This window comes from Cardiocondyla obscurior, linkage group LG13 (genome assembly GCF_019399895.1).
Source record: "Cardiocondyla obscurior isolate alpha-2009 linkage group LG13, Cobs3.1, whole genome shotgun sequence".
NCBI classification, from domain to species: Eukaryota; Metazoa; Arthropoda; class Insecta; order Hymenoptera; family Formicidae; genus Cardiocondyla; species Cardiocondyla obscurior.
Window position 1 is genome coordinate 2,205,147 of NC_091876.1, and position 26,914 is coordinate 2,232,060.

A 26,914-nucleotide genomic window follows, 5' to 3' on the forward strand; every position below is an offset into this window, starting at 1 on the left:
GACGTGTTGACGATCAAATGGAAAAACCGCGGCGTGCCCGGATTGGCCGAGGATGAACAAAAGACGCGAGATTACGTGCACAAGGTGGACCTTGCACCGCTGAATATGCATATCGGACTCGACCGCCGATCGTAATCCCCTACAGACGGTGTCAGGCTCTCTTGACCCGACAGTTTTGTCATGGTAATGCGGCTACTTTGTATTTTAATGCTCGGAAAGAGATTATACGGGTAAATATGGGGAAGCGTGGCCGCCTCGCACGCCGGCCATCGTGTCAGGAGACATGTACAATCGACGAGGAACTTTCGGAGTAGGCTAGTAGTACGTTAAAATAACGCGCTAACGACCTTATTGCTTCCCAGATAAATAATTCATTTTTTTAAGATCGGCCCTCGGCAAACATATAACTGTAAATGTAAACGGGAAGTCCCTCGCTACACGTAAACTGCTCGCGTCCTGTAATTCAACCTAACTACAGCCCAAGTTAATTACGTAGCTTAGTCGTATGCGATTGTATTAAACCTTTTCGCATTTTTCTCAACAGTAAAAATACTCTTGTGTAAAAAAAAGAAAAAAAAAACATTACTATCGATAAGAAATGTTGTAATAAAGAATTTTTAAGTACACTTCTCTCTTTCGTACTTTTTGTTATTTTACTGAATATTCTTTTACCCACGAGGCATGGGCCGATATGAAAACGAGTCGAAGAAATTTATTCTATAACTCGGCCTGACGTTACTAAAAGCCAGGCAAATGAGATATGCATGCGCGTGTCAAGTTTCTCTCGGCGCGTAGCAAAAAAAAAAAAATAGAATAGATCGCGTATAGCGACCTGGAAAATAACGGCGGTCAAGTGGAGCAAGAGCGATAAGACCACCTTATGCGCGTTGCTATTAATCGTAATTAGCGTGGAATCTCGTCAAAGTCGTTTACATTTCCACACAGCCTTTCCGCAGCCGCGGGGGATGCGTGACCGATCGATTCGTTGCTTATCCACCGCCAGCCGCTATTGCGTATCAACAGTTTATCTCGCTATAACGGTACTTTGAATACTGACCATTCTCTCATAAACTTTAGTGTCTCTATCAATATTAAAAAAAAAATTTCCCTTTAGCTTGCGCTTTTAACGTGGAAAAAAATTTGACCGAGACAATACTTTTGAGCTATAGGAAAAAAAAGAATTCCCAAGAGTCCTTCACGGTTTAACGCAGCATTGTTTCCTCTTAAAAGCCGTTTATATCAACCTTCGCATTAAAGTTGAATCAACGAGCATTCCGTAAATCCAGCGGCCGGTTTCCCGCGGGTCTGCGAAGTAATGAACTCCATCCGCGAAGATAGGCTGATTTTCTCTCATCAATTACTTCCTCGTTCGGCGGGCTCGTCGAAACCGGCGCGCGCGTATTCTTATCCCTCCGTTGCGGATAAGAGCGACGGAGCGGAGGTGTCCGGGGCCGCGGAGAAGAAGGCCGAGAGAGTCTGGCTGCCGGCCGGATTACTAATCATTTCCCGGGTCCGAGAAACCCCGCTAATTGATTAAAGTCACGATCCTGACCCTGCCGTAATATCGGCAATCTCTCGACGGCGCACGCTGGCGAAGACAGAGCGAGGGAGACCGGAGATAAATAGAGATGAAGGAAGAGAAAGGTATTCTTCGGGGGTATCCACCTCGCGCCCATTTCCCTCCCATCGTCTTCTCTCTCGTTACTTTGCCCCCCTTGCTATTTTGGCTCGCCCCGTGGCCGCGCGCCCTGCCTCGTCGCCGTCGGTCGGTCTCCCCCATTGTTGCGCCCGCCGCGTTCCACCCCGGCAAGGGAAACAATGTCTAATTTCAGTTAATGCGGCTATAATGGCCGTCGAGGCCCCGCGCGCGCGGAACTTCGACGCCGGGAAAGAGAGATAAGTGAAATCCGCGCCGACATGGCGTACCGCGTAAGCTGTGTTGCATGCACGTGCAAGACGCACACATGGCCGCGGATGCGCGCAGCCGTGACCGGTGCACCGGATTATCGGTTGCTCTCCACGAGGATTTCATAACCGGCGGAGATCCGCGTGCAATTGCGAGTACGTAGGCTTATCCGCGGTCGGAGGACAGAGAGGAAGCGACCGATCGACCGGCCGATCGATCGGCCAGAGAGATAGGCGCGCCGTCGATTGATAAGGCACCGTACTTGGCGCACCGGGGCACAGCGAAATCCCGGGGAACGCTAGCCGAGCCTCCACCACGAAAATTTTCCTCCTAACGCCCTTCGGTATAACGTCGGCGAAATTAATAATTAATAATAGCCAATTTCACTTTGCCCGTGATTTGACACTGACAAGATTATAATAACAGATGATGATTATTATCCTGCTAATATCGATGCAACGTATTGTTACGCCGCAGCCGGAAATAATTGATTTTAAAATATTTCGTTGAAACGTGATTAATTAATTAACGTAACGCTGTGAATTCGTAATCGAGTTGAGTACGAGAAGCCCGGAATTCTCGACTTGTCGAGAACGCAGCTAGAAATTGATAACGTTACGCGGGTCGAGTGCTCGTCGCCGGCACATTGCAAAATTGCCGCAAGCAAGTTAATACTTTCGGAGTAGCTTTGTAGTTACCAGAGTAACTAACTCCTGAGAAACTGGGAACGTGATCTTCATTAGGTACGATAAACCGGCCTAATCGAAGAAAAACGCAGCGCGCAAGGGCTCGTGTAATTATTAAAAAAAAAAAAAAATTCACGTAATCGGAATGAAAGCGAAATGGGCGGATGGACAAGCGTGCGTACAGGTTGGAGCGAGCGATCGGTGCGAAACGCGTGCAAATAACGAACGTGAGAACGGGCAAGTAGAGGAGGGAGGAAAGAAGAGGGCAGTGAGAGGACCGCGGCGGCGAGAAGAGGAGAGGCATAAAAGTAGAACGAGGGAGAAAGAGAGAAGACAGTTCGATACATTTCTGTTGTGCAACGCCCGCGTAATTATAACGGGCGCGCGGAACGCTCGTTTGATAATGACTTTCTGAATGCAGGTCTCCGACGATGAAATTAGGGTTATTTGCCTCTCGAGTTCTCTCCACGTCTCCTCTCTCAACTCCCACGTCCCTCACCGTCTCCCGACTCCTTTTGTTGCGGCGTTAACGAACGTTTGACGATATGCGTTTACGCGCCCCGTCGTCCACGTGTGAGAATTTATAAAACCCGCGACGAACGGATTTCATTTACAGGAGAATGAAAAACAAACCTTGCCCGTAATTATTTAAGCCTCAGCGGCTCTGCGTAATCTGCGTCGATTTATTATTATCCGGGCACGAGTATAAATTTAAGTATACGCGGCCGTTTCGTCGCACGGGATATTGAGCGCTGTTAGTTATTCCTTTCTTTTCTTTTTCCTCGGGCAAAGATAGCAGGCGCGAAGTAACGGCCGCGGGTTGTAAAATAAACAGTGCAGATTTATTGCGAGGGTATGGAAGAAAACGTGCGCGTCCACGAACGAATGCGTTTCTAAGTTCCTCGTTTTAACGAGCGTATTAAGTACGTAACGGGGCCTCCTAGTCGCGAATCGCTATCGGTGTATCGCGATGGGTACCCTCGATAGTTACGCGACCAACTGAGGAACGTTCAACGCGATAAAACTGATCTCCAATTCTGTGATCACGAAGCGGAAAAAATTGACTAATAAGATCCTATCCTTCCACTGTAATAAAGATAATTTAAAAAGAACGAAAAAAAAAGGAAAAAAAAAAATCTTTTTGAGATTTATTACCTCATAATGTAAGGTTTTAATTATAAAATTTCGTGCGTGTCTTTCGTAAGGCCTCGCGAAGGCTGCGTCGTTTCTTTTTTCTTTTTTTCTTTTTTTCCTCCCGTGCAAAAAGCACGATCTCAGACTCAGTGACCTAACAAACTCTAGATAGAATCTGCAACATAACTGTATTACACGCCGTGTCCATAGTTTGTCTCTGTCCCGTCTAACATTCGTCTTTAAAGAAAAGAAGCGCGGTTCGTTTCGCGGAGCGATAACTCACGCATCGTCGCGCGCTCATACACAAGGGGAACAACTGCCGCCGCCGCCACCATCATCATCATCATCATCGTCCTCGAATAGACAAGGGGGGGGAACGGGGGAAAAGCGCCAGGATACCGGAGTAAACGCACCATCCCGTCCCGAGCGCTCGCAATTAAGGGTTAATTAAATTGAGCGGCTTCCTAGATTTCTGTAATCATCGCGGACAGTATCTACGGGGTAATCTTCAGCGCATCCTGTCTGCCTCGAGGGCCCCACGGAAGGAAGGGGCCCCGAGGTAAGGTCATGCACCCCGCTGACCTCGGACCATCGTCTCTCCTCTCTCTCTCTCTCGTTCTGGTCCCCTTTTCCCCGCGTCCCGCTTCTTCTCTCGATGCTTCTCCACCTTCGTACCTTCTTCTCTCGTCTCGCTTCTTTAACCCTCCTTCCCCTCCCTACGTCAGCCACGACCTCTCGCCTCTTCTGCCTTCTCCCGTCGCTGCTGTTGCTGCTGCTGCTGCCGTTCCTGCCAGCGGTGCCGGCAACCCCCCTCGCCCTCGTCATCCTCTTCCTCCGCCCTTCGTGCACTTTTCTTTTCCTCGGCCTTTTCTTCGTCTTCTACTTCTACTACTACTACTAGTTCTTCTTCTCCTTCTTCTCTTTTCTTTCCTCTTTCCTTCCCGCGAATCTTTCGTTCGTGCGAACGTATATGGTGGAGACCAGGTGAGTGTAGACAGAGTTACGTGCCCCGTGCTCGCGAGCAGCTCAAATTATTATCAAAGACCGGGGCATCATCGCGGATAATGGGCGGATGTCGCTGTGACAGGGCAGAAAACGCGACGTCTTCTCCGCGCTTCTCCCGTCTACGTTCCTGTGGGAAAAACTCCGCCGCGGGCTAGAAGAGCCGGCGGGGTCTCGTGCGAATAATCGTGCGCGAGCTTCTCTTTCATAAAGTACAATGTGACTCACGATATTCAAGAATGCGGTGCCTTTGGGAAGCCGTGCGCTTTCTACAGCCCGCGCATGAAAGAGAGCCCAGATCAAAATGAGGAACAGCGGTTCCGGTCTCAAGGTTTTGATAATTCGCAATGCAAGATATTAGCAAGATATTATTCGAAAAGCATTAAGAAATTACGTCGAATATAAATTCGATGATTTTGTATCACGTAGAGGACGCGTTATTAAAATTTCAATTTAAGAGATAATTTAAAGTCGACGCTAAATTGCGTTAAACAAGCGTCTCGATCTGAAAGTGTCGTACGGCTGGCATTCGATTAATTGCTACACCTGAGGAAGTAACAAATCAATTCAACTCGTTCGCGTAGTCTGCGCCTCGTTACGCTTTCCTTTCGGGCGCGACAGAATCGCCGTTCGCGGTCGATCGCCGGGTCGACGCGTGCGGCTGATACGCGTAAAAACGCGTGATTTACCGGGTTTACGATCGCGGCGCGAGCACGCTTCGGGGCAGGCAGACACGGCCGCGCCGGCCACGATGAACGGCCAAGTCTCGGACGGAAGTGGCCGTACACCTGGGCAGGTCCGAGAGAGCCGATGACCAGCGAGAGAGCGCGCGCTCTTCTTTTCTCCTCGTTGCGCGCGCGCAGCGGAACAAGGTCAGATCTTATCGCGCGCGATGCGAGTAGCCAAGTTCAAGAACGGCGGAACGTGGAATCACGGGCGGGGGATAAGGCGTGGGAACCTTTCCGGCCTTTCCACGGGTCGCAATTAAAAAGTTCCTGGCCGCGTCATAAAGCCGTCGCTTCGGTACGCGACGATTTTCGGACGCGTAAAACTGACCAAGCAGAACGCCAACGCGTCAGGACTCGCAGAGTTATTTTAGAAACTTCTGCGGGCGTATCTCATCAGCAGATAAAAAAAATAATTATCGTATAAAAATGAGCAGTGTAATTCTTAGATGTAAGCCGTGCGGTTTCTTATTATTCTTATGTATAATTATGGTATGTGATATCAGAATTTCCGCAGTTCAATCGGGACAATGCCAAGAGCTTGAAAAGGAAAGCTGATTTGCGGACCGTGTGACGGAGAGTTTAACGGGTGATCACAGCGGGTCGCGAATACTATTATCGCATCGACATCTTGACGGCGACGTTTCCCCGAATATTGAGTGAACACAAGTAACTTTCTAGCCGATAATCGTATAAAAGTGTCGCTCGAATAAATTATGAAATAAAATTAAATTTAATATAAAGATATTTTTCTCTTTTCTTTTTCTTTTTTTTTTTTCTTTGAACAAACTGGCGATTATTAATCTTTTTCCTGAATTTCGGACACTGCTGTCAAGGCATTTCGGCGACCACGATGTAATCACCAGTGGAGATCGATCGCTAATAAATTCGTAAAAAGGGTTCAGTACAGTGCATACCTTCCCGGCGCATGCCCATCTTCAGGCACTTTTTCAAGCGGCAAAACTGGCACTGGTTTCTATGATGTTGGTCGATCGGACAGTTTCTCGTCCCTCGACACGAGTACGTTAGGTTCCGCCTGACACTTCTCTTGAAGAAACTCTTACATCCTGAAACAAAAATAAAATGCACTACGTCAGATACATTTAAATAAAAAAAAAAATATATTGGTATTTTCCGCGAAACATTTTAACGCGACGATTAACACATTTATTACTTCCCATTGGAAAACAAATTCTAAATCGAATGTCCTCGTTAGGAGTGAAAAAAAAAAAATTTATTTCCCGTCTTTCTCTGCAGGCAATTTAAATTTCAAGACATCAATCGTGCTTTCTCTATTAACGTCATATACGATTAGACGCTTCGCGAGACCAATCTTCCAAGACAAAAAACATTTAACCACTTTTCGCTGACGTATGGTAGCGTATTTTTTCCATGTTCTCGTAAATTCACGCGCCACAATAAACGCGCGGAATAACGAGAGGCAACGCTCGATCGGCACGCGATAAAGCACAAGCGATTAGCCTACCACGTGCTGAAATCAAGATCCGTCCAAGTACGTGGACGGTTACGCGGATTCTTATTGATAGAGCGTGTATGAGCAGCCATAAACGTGACGGGACTGATGCTTAGGAAAAGGCATAGTAAGTTTCTCTTGTTTATTGGATGCATCTTGCGGCGCACGTAGACGTGCACGTGTGGAACGACGAGATTGCGTAGCGTGATCGGGAGAACGAGCATAGGGAGGGCAGAAACGGGGAGGCACCGGGACCGATGATACGTGATTACGCAAATTTTGTAACATGCACGTTGCAACGAGACCGATGCACCTTGAGGTCATCGTAGGGAGCGCGGATCTAAGTTACGGCGGATGCACGATCTGGCACAATGGCGAGGCCGCGCACACGCGCGACGCTCGGTACAAGGGGGCTGCTTGCCTCCTTATGGGAATGAGTCGAAAGTGCCGACGGACTTGATCACGAAAATCCTATTAGCAGCCGTCCCGCTGAGACCCGAGCGCTCTCCCGTTTTCACCGCCGCGAGATTTATTTATTCGGATATCACTCGTCCAGAAATCGATTCGCGCGAGATGCGCTTTTACGATCCTGCCGAAACTGCAAGGTACCGTTGGGAGAATTTATCTTCCGAATTAAAGGTCAGTGCCATTTACAATTCGTGATATGCGTTTATTAAATTTTAATTGTTGTACGTAATTTTTATATATATTTCTTTTTTAATTTGCGAGATGGAATATTCTCTACTTTTATTTCTCTTAAACACGTTATACGAATCGTTTTAATTCTCCCCGTCTTTTTTATTCGCGGAAAACTGCGGACAGCGAGGACGAGCGCAATAATAATCGTGGCGAGCCGACAGGCCGGGTCGTTCTTTGATTGGCGCGCGAATGGTCGTGCACGCGGCTTCCCTAATGAGTGGTTAGTTAATTGCTGGTGGTAATGGAGCGGCAGGAGAGAAAGGAGTCCGATAAAGAGCCACTACCACGGGGTGACGACGCGGTGCGACACAATTCAATTTAATAAACAGCGAGGCGGGCAATAATTCCGCGTCGTAAAAGCACGTGGGACACGCACGTGAGTAAAACCAGCGCCGGCCGGTGCACGCGCGCGCGTACCAGGGGTTAAAAGGTGATCGGGGCCACTCGGCTGATTTTAATTAAAACACCCCGTTGGATAGAATCCGCGCGCACACCTGCGTACGAGCATCGGCGAAACGAAATCGAAGATTAAAGTAGAATCTATTCATTTATTAATATAAGTAGGCCTTAATCTTTAAAAGAAAAAAAGATCCTGGCAGATATCTTGCACTTCGAGAAAAAAAAAGTGAATGTTGCGAAATGATAAATTTCTACCGTTCTCAAATGATTATTTTAAACATCGCTAATATATGCAGATACATAATTATTAGATACACGCGTAGTTTCATCATCACAAATTTATGCAAAACTGTTTCAACGAATGGAATTCGTGCGTATTTCGTAATATTTTATATATTTTGCCCGAGAATTGGACCTGGGTACAGAAAAGTTTACTGTCGCGATCGATGGCACGGCTACGTACATATAGATAAATAGTTAGCGCGCAGTTAAGTCAGCAATTTATATCGTAACAGAACGCCCGCTGCGCACGAACTTTCGAATCGAGATAAAGAGGTGATTTTGCTTGCCGACGTCCATAAGTCATTCGCAAGATTACTAATACTCTCGTTCACTCGCGTGAATCCGCAAAGACGTTCCATCGAGTCACCGAGATAGAGAAACGCGATATTGGCAACGCAAACAATCATAAGCGAAGCATGAATCGTCGCCGTGATTTAAAAATTAAGTCAAACAAATTTTTTTCTTTTTCTTTTTCCGACGTACAGCATCGAGCTAAAGTAATTGCTCTTTATCAGGTTCTAATAGTAAATAACTGAACTTCTTCTTTCCAACGTTAAACGAGAAAATAAGCTCGCGAACGAGAGATCAAAGGCGAACTGAATTCGCGAGTCGTTCGCGTCTTCGAAGTTTTAAGCTCCGTGGCTCTTCGACGGCGACGTGGTTGTCGCCGACGTCGATGTCGTCGGTACCGACAAAAAGCCAAGTACGAGCAAAGGGGATGGGGAGAGGGAGAAGAAGACGGAAAAAGAGCCGGGTCGCCATAACTACAAATTGCATCGTTACACGCAAATTACGCGATTATTCTGTGCGAGCCAACCACCGGCGACCACGCAGTATATGTGAGCTCCGTGGCAGCGAAAGAGCAACGAAAGAAAGAGAACGTAAGAAACACCGAGCGAGCACGATGTAGATGAAGGAAGAAAGCGAGAGAAAGAGAGAAAGCTCGCTCGTACACAACTACCGTTTATACTTTCAGATTGTAGCTTGCGAGGTTCGCCGCGAGCTCAAATTGCTCGCGTCATTGAATTTTCATTGCTAGTCCTTCGTGGCATGCCACGGCGCGTACCGAGTGCCAACTCGCGACAGGACAAATCCCCGCGTACGTCGATGTGGAGAGAATGTCTTAATCCCTCCAGGACGTTTCGCTGCTTCAAGCTGGACGATCGTATTCGATCGGATTCACCTAATTAAGGTCCCATTTGCGACGAAAGGGTATTTATGGTTTATTAACATTGCGTAGACGGGGCTCCGTTATTGCTTTTCGTGGCGCTCTGCAAAAAAAAAAAAAAAAAAGATGCCGCCTGGAGGGTCTTCGGAGGCCGGATCGACTTATTGCCGCGCCTAATGAGAAGTTGATTTAATTTTAATAGATCGCGTCGCCAGTCGCCACGGTAATTACCGTCGCAGAACCGACGTCCTCGTTGGCGCGCGAATCTGCGGCAATTGATCGATTCGCACTTAGCCGTGACGCACGACGTTATCTCTCGATGTGCGTGAAGAATAGGTAAATCTAGCAAAATTAAAACTCCGCGAGTGTTGAGTAAAGAAAATTGCACGAGACGAATGGAGATAACCTAGCGTGTCGTTTAGTTAATAATACATTTGCAGATATTATAGATACAAATAACTGGTATATTTAAATTAAAAAGTAGTAATTTTTTATTTCTTTCCGCGTAATCGCGTTTCAATAATTTCTTCTTTACGTATCTGTTAGATTCCTCAACAGTCTAAAAAGAACAATTGTACGTATCGATTTTGTAGTTAAACCAATTACTTTTTTATTTTTTTATTTTTACACCTGTGGCAAATTCGATAAGTAGTATCGTTCGTGAGTAGATTAATTTAACAAGAGCTGGAATCCAGCAAAAGAAGGATAAAATGCGTTAGACAGCTCGACATTGCATCTCAATAAGAAGCAAGCGACTCATATGAGAAGATCGCGAGAAAATAACTATGCTCGCGAAGAAACGAGTAAAAAGGATCCAGGAATGTGCGCGAGAGTCGGAAAAGGGAATCTGAGAATGGAATGTAGTGAAACACGTAGGGAAAGAGTGATGAGGAAATATTAACTTCTCCCCGAGTTCCTTTTTAATTTCTCTTTGAACAAATAACGATATGCATTTTATAGCGTTGTGTACTTTAGCTTATTGTAACGTGCGCAATATCAAAAGTGTTCGAAATCAAAATATTCCGTACGGCAAATTTTATCAAGTTTCGCTCTGATACTAGTAATATCTTTCAGCGAAACGTTCAATTACGTTTATTCAACGTTATAGAAATCTTTTAATAATCTGATATATTTATTAATTTTGGTTTTATTTTATTGGCGTAATTTTTTTTTTTTTAATTTCGAGTATTAATATTCCCGTTTTTTAAATATTGGTTTAATATATAACATGATATTGTTTATCTTTCTTCTTATTTAAAATCAGATACGAGATACGTTATATTATACATAAAAGTTCGCAAAGCAAGTCATTAATTCTGGAAAAAAGAAAAAAAGGGAAAATGTAACGTTATTAACATACGAAAGTAAGCATTACAATTGTGCCAATAAACCACCAGGTGTTTCATGCACGTTTTTCTTGCAACAAGCATTTCCGCTTGTCATTATGCGTTCACAATCGCTTAGTAATCTCGAGGACATCGCGCGATTTAACATTTCGGAGGATCATCATTAACGGTCTCCTAAATGGTTTAATTAAGGACTCGCCGTACGCGCGCGATGAGTCACACGAAAATTCGCGATTTTTCCTGAAAAAAAAAAAGGAAAAAAAAAATTGCAAAGGACGATTAACGTACAGTCATCAGCGATGAGACACGAGTCGAACGGACCATGATACGCGATTATGCCAAAGAGAATTGACTGATCGTGACTCACGATTGCACTGTCGCGATGCCGTGACTCTGCAAAACGCTTTGGCACTCGCAGACTTTGGACATTATGAACGCGTTTAAAAAAAAAATACGAGACATAAAATGTCCACAAGTATTTGCAACATAAACATTGCTGAAGATGTGTGCTACTGGCATTACATTTATTTCCATAATTACGTGTTTTGTTTTACCTCAATATACAAGTTTTTATAATATTACATAATTCCATATTGATATACCGGTCTAAATAAAAAAAAATTAAAAAAAAAAAAAAAGAAGCGCGGAAATGAATCGTTATTTATTTCACTGCTGTATTATCTTGACTAAAATAATGACAAGTTTTCTTAAATGATACATATTAATTAGACGACATAATTTTAGACACGAAAAATGTGAATCGCGCCGTATTAATCAAGCTTCACGCGAGCGTGGATGATAGTCGAACGTATTCATCATCGTTGATCGATAAGTTGAAGACCATGTGTTAGGATTTCGTTTCGATTGTTTCTCTTTTCTTTTCCCTTTTTTTTTTTCGCAGGATGAAGCGCTAATCGCGCTTCGATATCGTCGACGAAAGCGTAGCGAAATCGATCGCGAGCGATCGCCGCTGAGGATGTCCGCGGCGAGACGTGAGTCACGACGTTCGGAACGAGCGACTTTGTGGCGAATAATGACGGTAATTATAATAATAAGACCGACAAGATATGCAAGCGGTGGTATTAAGGCCAAGGGATAACGATAGCGGACCGCGCTCTTCTACCTTATAACCGCCACATCACGAGCTTCCCTTCATTATGATCTCGTTTCGCATGTTACGTTCTTAATTATTTGTCCTTGGGAGGTAGAAGACGATAGAGTGAATTAGCAAACGTTTCCGGTTTGTTGTGCTCATCGGCGAATCTATTAAGAAAACGCTAACATGCGTGGGAAATGATGACAAGGTTTAAACGTTTCTAGTATGTGTCTTTTCCAAAAGCAATTATATCAAAAATAAAATTAAAATTAATCGTAATATTTCATGATTAAATATACATTTTATTTAACATAATTTTCAAATCTTCTTTCCCACATTAAGTTTTAAATAAATAAATTAAAAAAATGTAGGATAACGAAAAATAAATATATCTGCAACCAAGTCTGATCGTTCACTTTCCGTACACGTTAGTTTCCAAAATTTCAGCGGACGCTCGATAACATTTCGACTGTTTAACAGCGAGAGGGGGACGAATGGCAAGAAGAACTCTTTTTACCGTGCAGGAAGAGAAGTGGCGCGCGATTCGGTCAGTAACGTTTCGACTCGGTCGCGTAAAATTAACGACATTGTTATAATTAATTAGCTCGGCCAGACCGACGGCGAAGCGGCGGCTAGATAGCGGCGGTGTGCGAGAGCGCGAGGTTCGTTAGCAGGATAATTGGTCACAGAGGATGCGTCCAGGTAAGTCGCGCCTTGGTAATTCTATGCTCGACGCGATATACATATATATATATCTATATATATGTATATACACACGCGTACAGACCCGGTGCCGTGTCCGACGTCCTGGCGATGTAAGACCTTGCCGCTGGTGCATGCTCTTAGAAACAACCACAAGCTACCCAAGACACGGCACATTGCATCGTACCCGAGTGGAAGGAAACATAACTTACATCAACTATTCTCTCCTTCTCGTTCGCTTAAGTATTTTTTTTTCTTAATTCAGTTTAAAAAAAAAAACCATAATTATAATCGTTCTTTTCATATAAACATATAGATTATAAGCGACGCCTCGCACTTGATTTGTTTCCCCCCCGCGAGATTTCTAAATAATTGAGTTATTACATTTCTATATACGTCGCCTTTCTTTTAAATGTAACTTTAATCGTTTTCACTTTCATATTTTGCTAATCTCATTTCCTGAAGTCAATTTTACCGATGGAGATTACTAGATAAGATCTCTCTCGGGATCCTCGATGGTTCATAGATAAGTTTTCACAATTCGCTGAATAGCGCGATGCCTAGATATAGTCGGCAGTAAAAAGCATTGTTCATTAAAAGTCACGAATACGCTCGCGTGTCCTCCCGTCGAGTTTTACCGCTTTTACCTTATGCCCTCGATCCTCGAGATCCGCGACGATCGAGAAATACACGTCGGGGATTCTCTTCTAGAGAGAGATGAAACGCCGTTCAACGATATCGAGCAGCGCACATAGTTACCGATTAGAAAGTCCGACTCTTGTGAATACGCTGTTCGTGTAAGATAGTGCTTAGCGAGCGTCTCAGCGAGATCAAACGCCACGTCGCGACGTGATTCGAGGCTCGCCTTGTGTTCCGGAACGTTACCTCGATCGCGCGGCGAATATCATATAGGTACTCTACTTTCGTTTCATACGTAATGCCTGCGGGATAATTGCTACGTGCGACGTGTCCCTATTTACATCCAGCTGATTAAAATATACAGGCGTAAGTATCAAAATGCGTTAAGTAATTTTTCATCTAACCTGGGTAATCGTTCTAATTATTGGTAATAAATGTCATTAAGGAAAATGAGTTGATTGAATCTGTAATTTGCAGTATTAAAACGTTCGAAGAAAAAAAAAGAGAGAAAATCTAAAACGTCTAATAACAATTATAAATAATTATCTCTTTCTCATTTCTTTTTTTTTACAAATAAATATAAAAAAAAATTTTTTTTTTAAATTCGTTAATTGTACATTTAACAAGACAAAATGCATTGCAATTAGAAAAAAAATTTCATTATCTTACTATTTTAAATCCACAAAAATTATCCGACCTTTTTTCCATCCGCGCAAAATCATCTTCAAGTATATCAGCCTTTCCTCTTCGTATCATACCCTTTACAACGTCGGAAAGAGACCGCGTCATTGCATGATTTGATGTGATCACGTTAATCAAAACGCCGGCGGCCCGTCACGAAGATCCGCGCCGTTTCATTTTCGCGAAACACTCGTGCTAACCGCGAAAACGTATGCCTCAGGTAGAAACGAGATTAATAAAGATTAGCAAAGTCGAAATAATACAGTATGATCTTGTTAGAACGATTAGCCCGCGGGTCGCTCCGGCTTCTTCCTTCCGCGCGTTTCAAACGTAAGTCCGTAAGTAAGCGTAAGACTCGCTTAAGGCGCAAGGGAGCGAAGTACCGCGAAGAAGATAGGAAGCCCCTCGCGAATGTACCTCCGACCGGAATCAAGTTTCCACCCCGAACAGAACAGTGAAACTTTTCGGTATATTTATAAATGGCAAGCCTAATGCGGCGAATCGAATAAGAGCTTGACACACGTTTGGAATATCCTCCTTTACGCGGAAAATAAAAGTGTAACGTATTTTACAAGCCTTGCGTAAGATATAAAGATTAATAAAAAAATTTTTAATAAATATTTTACGTAAGGAATCGAGGCGTGGGAAACACGGGAGTTGGATCTTACGCTGTCAAATATAAAGCCGGGGAAAGAAACCTAACTTTCACATTTGCTTGTAACCAAATTTACAAAAACGATTTTGCTTAAACAAAATCGTGAAAGCGGAAAACCTTTTTTTTTTTATCGCGCGAAAGGTATGTGTGTACTGTGAACGTAATGGGATTAAAAATGGCTTTAATTTTCTCGATACATTTCCGATTCCACTCGCTTTCCTGAGGCATCCGCAACGCCGAGGAATATCGTGCCAGATTTTCACGAGACAATTACTCTTAATCGTTTTTTAGAAATATATGCCCTTGCCCATTTTACTCTCCGCTCGTTATATTCGCCATTGTTGACGTAATTATGTCAAAATAGTTTGGGTTTATAATTTGCTAGTACGCGCTGAGGGGAGACTGGAAAAGGGTTCGGCTGTGTGAAAAGATAAAAACCCGTAGCACGTATAATATGTATAATAAATATCGCTCTCCGCGATCGTGCTGCGTTCACAAAGGTGTAACGTGACTCGTACAGAATGTACGTCACTCCACGACAAATAGTATTTCTGTCTTAAAGACCAGTTTACTCGTGCCGCGCGTAATTACTATAATCAAAATCATATGGACATGGATTCTTAAGTAATGTTTGCCTCGACCACGTACGTTCGTATGGAATTCGTCATGTAATAACGGCGCATTGTTCGAAATGTGAATGGTCCCGTGGAAGCCATTTCTGAAATTTTATTAAATTAATTGTGATGTAATAAATATAAATTTAATATTCTTAGTACCTTGCGTGGTATTAATTTGCTTGAAATATTATAACGTGGACTTTCAAAAGTAGAATAATAATAAATTCTTTAAGCAAATTTTTTAAATTTGTCTTACAATCGAAATAAATGAAACATCTGATGTTGTAACATAATTAATATAAATATATGTCACGCGTTATGTATATCTACGTCAAAAGGTTGAATGAAATGGTAATTTGAACAAATAAGACGATGTTATATGTATTTAATTGAACAATTAATTGACTCGATTAATAATTCGAAAGCACGATCGCCAAGATACAAATTATGCGCTTCAATCGCAATTCCCACCGTAGTTACGCCACGATTTCATTCACAGCGACATTTCCCTCTCCCCGAGAACAAATAAATGTAATCGGCTGTATCCTCTGGGAACGACATCGAATACTCTCTCGTCACTCTTGTGGAGTGCAAGGACGAACGTTCAAGGCCGCGAACGGTTCACCGCAGCTGGAGAACACTCGCGTCCACCGAAAACCTATCTCAAAAAAACACAGAGACACACAGGTGTGCCGATGTTCTCGAAAATTAGGGAGTTGGTGCCGTGGCAGAGATAATGACAGGGTTCAACGTAGCCAGCGTGTGAAACAATGCTCCGCGTTTGCCGTTACGTGAAAGAACACCGTAGCAATTGAGCCTCGAACTCATTCATAAAATTTGCAACTCGCCCGTCGATTTACGACCCTTTTTAAGAAGTTTCTTTATATATTCTATATAATTAAATTTTTTTTTCCCCGCATGCAAATCAGTAATAAATTTAACTGTGGAATTAAATGTAAAAATATAATAAATAACGGAAGCAAGGTATCGCAAAAAAAAAAAAGAATTATGAGCGAAAACATTAAAGTTATGGAATATGATAATTAACATGGCTTAAGAAAGCTTTGCATCGAAGATTAAGAGAAAAAAAAATTGAAGGTCGGATGTAAACGCACATGAATAAACAGTTTAATGCGTGACAATTATACAGCTCGCTAAATTTTTCTTTCGAGGCGTAAGAAATGTTGGTCTAACGCACAAGCTTAAGCTGTCGGCAAATATTAGTCTAACACAGGCCTAAAAGTCGGTGCTTGGTAGCACCGATGCCAGAAACGGACGGCCGGTGTCTCCGATCCGCCGATCGTCATTCAATTAATTAGATTTAATTAGCACAGCAACGTGGATCGATCTAACTTCTTTTGTAATTATCGAAACCGTGGTAACGTAACGGCGATTCCAATTTCTTTTTACGAGATCAGTTCGTTATACAGTCGCTCGCCGTTTAATCTGTCGTCATCTCAATTTGAAGGCCGATAAAATTCGAGGGTCAAGCTTACGCCTGTGCGAAAGGCCGGGTCGAATCGCGAATGACTATTGCGCAATAACCAAAGACAGGGAATCTTGTACTAGTCGTGCTACTTGAAATGGGAGGTTCCGGGGCTTCTGTAATCGACAGATTAATCTCTATCTCCCTCTCTTCTTCTTACCATCCGTCTTTCTCCTGTCCGCCTGCGAGGCCTAATCTCAAACGATAATCAAAGATTCGAAAGGGTCACCCGCGTATCGTTCAGATTGTCCGGAATCGCCGATGAACGAATAGTTTAATTTACGGCGGGTATACTCGGATCCCCCGGTCCTTGACGACTGTCCGGCACTTACAAGAACGTTTCTCCAGATAAAGGGACCTTCCGAAATCGGACGCAAGCGCGTTCGAACAGGTCGAACTGGTCTGAAAGCGTCAACGCCTCCGGTCGTTCCGGGCGTTGTTTCGGGCCGGCGAGATAATACCCGACGGGACATTTAACGCGGTTTGAAGGTGCCGGCGAGAGGGGTTCGCATTATCCACGGTCAGTTGACCGACGACCAGTTTTTCCGACCGCGAGGACAACGTCCGAGGTCTTTCCCAGGACCTCGACGGCGTGCCTGTCCACGTGACCCCGTAGGAAGCCTCCTTAGAACACGTTTGCGGCTATCTGTCGAGAAGATGACCAGATCAAAGAACACGGCGGAGCGAGAGAGCGAGCGAGAGAGGGCGAGGGCCGATAATCGTCGATCAGGCCGAGGCTGAGCCGCGGCAAGGGAGGGATGGCAGAAGATCTCCGGCGCGAAGGGGAACGCGAAAGGGTATCCGGTTTTGGAATCGGGCCGTTGCGTCCCGGGACCGAACCCGACCGGACCAGACAGTCCTCGCGGGATCATTAATCAAAATATTTACGCGCGGGGACGTGCGAGCGTCCAGCGAGTCGCCCCAACACTCCGTCTTATCGATTATCCAATGTCACGTTCCATACGGTATATTTTCGGTATTCAAGGGGTTCCATACGGGTACCCCGTTAGCCCTGACACGAAGGGAGGAAGGGTATTAAACGAATGAAAGAGATTCGTCTTGTCAGACGACGATCTCGACGTCGGGGCTTCACGATCTTGGGTAATTTATACCTCACGGCGCGTAAACGTGCGTGCGTTTTTCATTTCCCCCCCGTTCGCCCCCCCCCTTTTCCCCCCGCTGACACCGGCGGTGGGCCATCCTCGTCATTTTCGATTCTTCGACGATTGTAACCGTGACGTTCGCACCGGCCGCGACGCGGCGCGGCGAGGGCTCTCCTCTTTGGACGCGTTGGCGCGCGGCCTTGCTCGGGGCCTCGTAAAAGTCGTAATTTATCGCCGGTACGGCATAATGACTTGGCCACCGCTTTAATTATAGCTCGTTCCCGTCATCCACGGAAACGGCCGAACGTTCGATCGCCGCGGATATTTTCGCAGGACCAGCTATTTCCATGTCAATGAATTAATATCGCTTACGTATCTCAGAAAAAAATAATAAATCAGACCAGCAATTAAAATAAGTTATCCTTCTAAGCAGCAAATTCGTATAAATTAATTTCAGTATTCATATTTCCAATCTAGTTATGTGCATAATTTATATGTGTAATTTAGCCTTTTCCAATCCCATGGATTTTATTTTTTTTACTTTAATAATATATCTATCACAAATATGTAATAAAAAAAAAAATTATTAAAGTCATACGCTTAAACAAAAAAAAAACTTTATTATTAGTTCCTTTAATATTTTTTCCAAAGAGATATCAAAAAAAAAAAAAAAAAAAAAAAAAAGAACTTGACGAAGGGCTTGACGCCTGAATAATAAACGCAGAAGAAAGAACTAATGCTTTTCGTACGCCTGCATTCATTTTATTTGTAACACGTTTTTACTAAGCGGCCAGTGCTTTAACTGCTCCTCATAGTCCTTCAGTCGTATGCTCTCAACGTCGCTGTCGCACCTGTTACTCGTGGAATCTCGCGGCTATCCCATTCCGGTGCGCATAACCGGTGTAACGCGTGCCGATCGACGCACGGCGCTTATGTAATCAGCATGATGTCGCGGAAAATGCATTAACAAGCGAGCCTGGCGCGAGAAGTCGTGCGGGCCGTCGTCACTCGGCGAACTCCTCGTCCGTTCGCGATCGCGCGTCCTCGCGTCAGCGCGCGCCAAAAGCGGAGGGGCCGTTCGTCGGCGATGCGTCTCGTTGTAAGGAAAGAAATCGGTGGAACGCGCCGCCGATGCACCGTTCCGCATTGGACGTTCATTGGCGTAATCGGCCTGATTGTCGGCGATCACTTTATTACGTCGGCGGGTTGATTTTGATGTCAAGCGATGTCAAACGGCTGCGAGTTATCGTCAATTTGCCTGGTCGATCGGGACGAGTCCGACGACAAACGCGTCGGATAAGAAAGACGGCTGGAAACCTTCGATACGCATGACTCGCGGGGGCAATCTCGACTAGGGTGTGAATTATTCTTTGTATAATAAGCCACTTCCGGCCGCGCAATTGTTAACTGCGATTGTTCGAGCCGACTCGTCGGACGCTCTGCAGATCTCTGCGTTTAGGAGAAATAATTCGTCGCTTTCTCGCACGTGACTCTCGTCGCGGATAAACCTCATCTCGATATCCTCTTAACTCGAGACCTTACTTCGTTCTTGTGCAGTCACCCTTGCCGGGGCAATCAAACCCCATTTCACGGTGAGGGTAGAAAGACCGACGTGCGGTATAAACGCGGGCGCGTTTCGCGCGGGACAAGGGAGAGATATTCGCGGTGTTCCGGGCAATTAAGATCACCGAGAACAGAAATTATCGCCGGATTAACCGTGTTATTACGGCACTGTTAATGCTACGGATAGGCGCGAGAGCTCGAGCAATGGTAAATATCGTTACCGCGGTTGTAATTGCTACACCGGAGAGAGAATGAGAGAGAGAGAGAGTGCCTCGCGCAGCTGTAACTCGAGCGCTCAATTAAGGGCCCAACTCTTAACTCGGTTCGGCCCTCGAATTCACCATGACGATTTAACATCGACCGTATCTCGTGTTAATTCGTCACGGTATCACTGCTTTCCCATATTTTTCTAGTAGCCGCTAGTTATCACTCTTCATTATTCGGATTCGTTTATTACGCAATAACTTGCTCTCTCATTTAGACGAAGCGTGAAACGAGATCTTTCTGTACGGATTCCCCCTTATTTAAGTATCTTAATTATTTCATTTTATTTCGCACGAGGTATCTTAATGCGCGAGATAATTTTCCCCCAAAAAATATATATTCCTGTATATATTTTAAATATTATTAACTTGTAATAATATGTTTTGAAACGCACGGAAATCTTTACGCTCTAACAAATAAAAAAAAAAAGAAAAAAAAAAGCGAATAGCGCAAAGAATGAAAGAGCCCTTTGATAGATCGAGTACAAGTTGACGAGAAGGTTGGCGGATACACGAAGACGATCGTTTCAGTCCGAGGAATTCCGGCGGGACGTATCGGATGCATTGCAGGGCGAGTAATTAGAGAAGCCCCCGGGTTCATTAGGATATCAGGTCGTATCTTGGCGACAGTTTCCGCCACGCGACCGACCGACGGCAGTAACGCCCGTAGCGATTCAACGTGGATGTGAGAAACAGGCGAGTATATTATTTCAAGTTCTACAATGAAACGCTTAATATGCTTGAGATTTCATTAAACGTTCTACTTTTGCGATGCATTTATTGATAGATCCAACATCTTTCAAGCTTCGTCAGATATTTAATAATTACAGATTAAATCAAGTAACAATCGAATACACGCGATAATAAATTGATATATTTCTTTATAATACTGTTAAAACGTCACTTTGGTACGTGAGCGGCGCGCAAAGCCTCTAAGATTGTTTCTTTCCACAAAAAAAAAAAAAAAAAAAAAAAAAAGAAATTGCGATCAATTCATTACACGCGACCGCAGATTAATAGTCGGTGCTGTGCAACTAACTCGTTCATCGAATAAAGTCGGTCGGGTTCTTCCGGCAGGACTCAACCGTCAATTATCTCGCGTGGCGAGAACAGGCCCTTCGGGAACGCGACGCGACGCTACGCGACGCGATGCGGCCGGCTGGCAGCAAGCCCCATGGATGCATTTCCGCGTGCTCCGAGCAAGCGAACGGGCGCGATGGTAGTCGGCCCGACATCTGGCCGACGTGGCCGGCGCAATTCGTGAAATTCGTCGTTACACGGCGCACAGATTACACGCGATTTAGCCGCCGGAAACGGTTTACACACTGTACACGGAAGCAATTATCTCTCAGGCGCGCGGCCGCAGTAATCGAGCTGGACGACACGCTTTAATTGCCTGACATGCAGGCTCGTCCACCCCCAACGGCTCATTATTTTTTCCAAGTGTCTGTAAATCGTGCGGTAACACGAGAACCCGTGTAATAATCAATATAAATATGAAAAGTGCCGTTTCTATCTTACTTGTTTTAAAACAAAATTTGCAGAGGTGAAGTATTCTCTTTGTCGGACAATTAATATTAATTACGTACGCAAGAAAATCGGAAAAGAAATCTATACGATAATTAAAAGAAAAAAAAAATTTTAATGTAACTAAATTAATTATTGCCTGGTAAAAAATTTTGTTACATCGTGTAATTGAAATTTATTAAATTTTCTGAAATTTATTGCAGTCTCCGAGCTTCGAACAATGGATCGCATATTAATATTATCTATCATTTGTTTATAAATTACAAAATAAAAAGGGATTATTTTCCTACGACGTTAAGGTGCTTCGCGGATATCTTCAATCTCGGTGCTCCGATCGATCGAGCCGTAGTGCTTTTTCAATCTATTCGAATCGATCGCCGCTCGCCGCCGAGCAGATTTCTCCGTCCGTCTGTCGGCCTCGTCTTCGCCCGCTCGGGCAGCGTTTCTACGCGCTTCGGCATCCCGTGATTTCCACGCGATATCCAGGCGTGTTACGTGCCAGATCCCACGCACGGTCTCGTCCCCCGTCGGGGGCAATACACCGAGTGAACCTAACGAGATTTCAATAGCCCGATCCTCGCTGTCGGTTACCGCAAATAGGCTTGGATAAAGTCTAGCGGATAAAGTCTAGCGAGCGATGAATGCCAAGCACAGAAATGCGGAACCACTCCGCGGCAAGAGGGATAATGTGCGGTAAATAGAAGAATGTTATGAACTCGCATGGGATATTCGCGCGTTACTCGCGCCGTGCTCTCTTCGCCGTCAAACCGATCCCTCGAGGGGTCGCGAAAGCAAAGCGTACCGTTTTAACGCCCGGTAAAAAATAGTTTCGGCCGGCCGTGGAGAATAATATATTCTCCGCCTTAATAAAAGGCAGATATCATCCAATTATCGTCTCGGCGATGAGAATGGCCGTTGCGATATTCATTTACGTCAAAATGATTAATTCGAAGCGTTTCAACGCGAGAGGCCGCATACGAATTTCAGATTGTTTCACCGTGGAAAAGGCACGCGTGCTGCTTTGATGCGTTTCCGAGCTACGAGATCCGTGGATATTTTTTTCACGCTGGGTCATTAATATAATTCATCGCGGATATCACGACAATGATTTGATATTTTAAAGACGCAGACCCGTAGATAATTAATTTCGTATGCTCGGGAATAAAAATTTTCAGAGGCGTCGACAAACCGTGGTTGTCGCATGTTCAAACATTGCCCGCCCTAATTTTTATCTCGCGCATCGCGCAATTTATCGCTCGATCGTTAATGTTGCGAGAGTCGGGGAATTTTTTTTTTTTCGCGAATCTCATCGCGGCTTCAACGCATCGGGCAAAGTCTGGTAGGCAAGAAGAGCGAAAAGAAGGAGGAACCGCAGATAGCTGCGTGTCATTAATCAAGGCCCTCGAAGTGCACTAAATCACCCGCGAGAAATAAATTACCGCGGGCAATCTGGTATCAATAAGGCGTAATTCGGGATAATAGGGCGTGCGAGAGAGGGCGGACGCGCGGGAGGATATATAACTCCTGATTTCCGAGGGTGCTGTAGATTTCGATTAACCCGAGCCCGTCCGCCTGTCCGAGCCGAGTCGCGACATTTCTCTTCGTTACTCTCCGCTCGTCTCGAGCCTTCGATCCTTCGGCTCCGTATAAATGATTTAACGGACGGACTTCGGAGGAGCCTGGACGTTCTCCGTCGCGAATACGAAAGCCATTCCCACGCAGTGTCGAAATAACGAAAGTCAATACGCAGCTAATTAGCAGCATTGCTTTTAGGTATCGTAAGAATTAAATGATTGTCGCGCGGTTATAATAAATATTGTTACGTCTTCACTGTCGAATATACATGTACGCGCGTTCTCCGTATTTACGGTCGATTATGTCGGCTAATTGTTACCGCTAATTGTTAACGGGATTCTACGTTCTCACATCTAATAATAGAACAGCTCGAAAAATTATCTTAGAAAGGTGAAAATAATTTTTACATTATTTTTGAGTAACCACGTACGTGTGGCGTGTCACAGCGTTTTAAATTCAAGATTTTTTTCTGCGCTCTCGCGGGTTGACAATCGTTTGATAAATCCAGAAGTCACGTACTCGGGGTCTTAATACAAATCCGCGTAGCAAAGGAAACGCGAGGGCGTGCGAATCAAAGCGCTGATCGTTCGGAACTCGGTTCTCTCGTATCGACAAATCGCGAGATTCGTCGGCGCGATACGACAAGCGGCGCGGCGCGGCGCGGCTAATTAGTTATCCTCGATACATCTGGCCGATGGATAATTAGCCGCTACGGTTTATACGCGCGATAACTCGTCGCGCGCACGTTCTCGACGACCCGCTGGGATTTGTTTCCGCCCGTGAAAACAATTTGTTTCTCATTCCATCGGAACCGAACCCCGTCATCATCGGCGCCAGAATGGGATAAACCCTTCCCTCTCGCGCCCGCCTCGCCCTTTCGACGTCTGTCCTCGTTCCTCCCGCTTCATTTCCTCGGCCCTATTACATCGTTATTAGGCTCGTAACAGACGTGTAAGCGTTCCGGGGAACACCCCACTGGGTTATTAATGGTGACTCTTTGTTTTTTTCGTACTCTCCGCGCCCGACGGCCACGACGTGGCTACGTACTCTTTCTCTCCTCCACGTTCCTTCTCCTCTCGACCTCCTCTCGCGACTACCCCTCGATCTATCTCCCGTTCCGCCTCTATCATTTTTTCGTAACGGTCTCCTTCTTCTTCTCATTAACCCCGGAATTTCGTCGTTTCTTTTCCCTTTTATCTCTCCGCTTCCGTTCCCTCCCCCTCTCGCGCATATCTTGAATAAATTAATATAAGCGTGAGCATTAAAATAAATGTCGGGCATTATGATGTGAACGAGTTCTGGCCACCTCGCGCGGTGACAAATCGGTGACGCAGGTAAAGAAATTTTTGCACCCTTCGATGCTCCGGCAAAAAAAAAGAAAAGAGAGAGAGAGAAAACAGTTGTCAAAAGGGCGTGTGCCTGTATTAAAAAAGAAAATCTCGCGGGGAACCTATATCGCGACGGTAGAGATTTCTCGGCGGTCACCGTGTGATTTCAGCGCGCGTGCTATCGTTCGTATCGTCGGTTATAAAATCTCTTCGAGAATTATTTCAGTTTTAATTTTTTTTAATTAATTTAATTCTTATTAATTTAAATTCAATTAATTTTCTTCACGCCGAAAAATATGATTCAAATAAAGTTGAGCTAACGCGAGTGACATACCTTCGCAGGTAAACTGTCCGTAATGCTTCCCGCTGCTTTTGTCCCCGCAAACGACGCACTCGATGTTCGGCGATTTATCCGTTTGGGAGCTACCGGATTGCGAGCTGTTGGCCTGGCTGCCAGGAGTAGTGCTAGGAGGCAAGGGGTCCCGCGAAGTCAGAACCGAGCCCGTTGGCACCAGACAGGTGATGTCCTCCGGCGTAGCAGAAGGTGTGAGATGCGCGGGTGGCATCGGCGGCGGCGGGCCTACTTGAAGAGGCCCGCCGCCGCCTCCACCGCCGCCGGCTGCGCCCAGGGCGGCCCCGGGGTCCCGCGAGGCCCAGGAGGGCGGCGGCGCGACCAACGCCATCGAGGCGGTGGTGCCGCGCGCCGGGAACCCCAGCTCCAACGTGGTGGTGAACTCGGGGTGGTGGTGTCCGGCTGGCACCCGACCAGGGAACAACGTCGCCGTCGCGGCCGGGTAAACCACCCCGGCAGTCGCCAGGGCGTCCGCGCCTACTGTCCCGCCGCGAACCACCCTGCCGGTTTCCTATCCGTATGACGCGATTCGACCGACAACGACGAAGGGGCACCGACCGCAGGTTATCCGGTCAGGTTAATCCGTCCGGAGAATTCTTCCAATTAACTCGAAACGGTATTCCTTGAAAGGCGTAAAAATCCCTCGGCACCGGTCAATGTCCTCGGCAAGCTCGACGCCGATATGTCGACGATCGCCGTTGGAAGCCACGTGTTTTATATTTTACTCACTTCTTCATTGTCTTAAACTTCCCGATAAATAACGCGTAATCGCGAAATAAATTATACAAGTGGTGTCCGACGCCTATCATATTTGCAGAGAGTCACAGATAGATCGACGGTTACGTTCTTCAAGTAGCGTTCGAATGTAATTGTACCGTGTGAATACTTGTCGGAGATACCAAAGTAAAAATTTTATTTTTTTGTTTTTAATTTTTGACTCATCGAATTAAAAAAAAAAAATTTATGAGCTCATTAAAGATTTTTGGAGAACCGAGCTTTACCTAATTCACTAACTTTTTTAAAGATCGATCGCATTTGGCAAGAAGATTATTTACTACTCGCGGACAGTTCGCGCTACTAATCACAGTGCCGTTTCGCGAGAGTAAGCACCTTCAGCGAACACACGCCAATAGTAACAGCCCTCACACTTCGTCATGCACTCGGGGGGTCACTTCACTTTATCCACGTGCACGTCGCGACTTGGTCTCACGATTAAGACACCGGCACTCGCGCCGATCGAATCACTGCGCGACGACTTCTTCGAGCAACGAGGAAACGACGCGCGATTCACAGGGCGAGTGAATCCACCGTGAAAGGGGAGGAAGGAAGGTAAACTTGAATATACTTCTGTGACGAGCCCGAAACGCGCGGAGCGGTACCGAGTTCTTGGCGCGACTCGGAGCGTATCTTTTCAACGCTCTCTCATCCGTAGCCGCGAGCGTGCCTGCGTAAGTTCCCGCGTGCGTACGTACATGCGTGCGCCCACGCAGCCGATATATCGTAACCGCGAGCGGCACTTGCGTTTGCGCGAACCTCGATGTGTACGTTTGCTCGCTCGCTTCCTCGCGTGCGCGCGTACTTCTTCGGATGCGTGATGCGCGATGGTGTGCGTGATGATGTCGTTCCTCCGTCGCACGCTCGCAGCGCCGAGCATCAGCACCAGCAGCAATAGTAGCGGCGGCAGCGACGACGGCGGCGGCGGCGGCGGTGGCAGAAGCAGCGATAGAGCGGAGGGCCGTGGTAGTAGTAGGAGGAGGAGGAGAAGTAAAGAGGTGATACTCGACTACCGCCTCGATACGACTATTCTTGGGGCCGACCAGAGACCGACTGCCGACTAAGGCGACCCCTGACACCGACCTGGACCCCCCACTATCGCGGACCCGCGAGGGTTTCTCGCGGGTTTCACCAGTTGCCATGACTACCGAAGGTGGGGTCGAATCCCGGGCTCGCCCCGGTCGTCCTCTCATTGGCTACGGGAATGCCCTACCCCGAGGAACAGCACGCGTTGCCCGACCAAGTAGTTCCGTACCCACTTGGACTTGTCGATCTAGTAGTCGTTTCCCTTTTTCTCTCTCGCGACCGCTGATCAACGGGTCTCCTTCTGCCGCTCTCGACGTCGTCTCGCTCGCCGCGCACCGGCGCGGCGCCCCGCGCGCTCGCTCGCTTTCTCGCTCCTCACCTATCTATTCGTCTGCCGTCGATCTATTCGTCCTACTCTTCCTCTTCCGTTATCCCATCTCCTTTCTCTTCTTCTGCTCCCCGTTCGCAAACTCCGGGAACAAGTGCCTCGCAGTTCTCCTTATCGCGTTCCCTGCGCTTCTCCTTTTCTACCGCGCACCATGTTCCACCACTCCGTTCGTAATCTCTTCTCGCGGACCCGAGTTCTCCGGATTCTTCAACCTGCTGATCATATTATTACGCTTTTTATCAAACCAACCGCGACCGCTACCACACAGTCGTCATCGCCGCCTCTAAGCGCCTGTCGAGCTCATCGGTCTGCTTGTGG

General features: G+C 45.9%; 1 protein-coding gene across 2 annotated transcripts in view; it reads right to left on the reverse strand.

The window, feature by feature from the left end:
* The window catches only part of Svp (COUP transcription factor 2), a 91,600-nt gene extending 65,320 nt beyond the window's left edge, over positions 1-26,280 (reverse strand). Inside the window, exons 1-2 of one of the 2 annotated variants that reach the window (XM_070665296.1) lie at positions 24,391-26,280; positions 6,362-6,520 (exon numbers count right to left, since the gene is read on the reverse strand). In XM_070665296.1, coding sequence (XP_070521397.1) covers positions 6,362-6,520; positions 24,391-24,739 — 508 coding nt within the window. In that variant the 5' untranslated portion in view covers positions 24,740-26,280. The remainder of the gene's footprint in view (positions 1-6,361; positions 6,521-24,390) is intronic. The other variant, XM_070665297.1, reaches the window with a different exon arrangement.
* Positions 26,281-26,914: the final 634 nt, after the last annotated feature.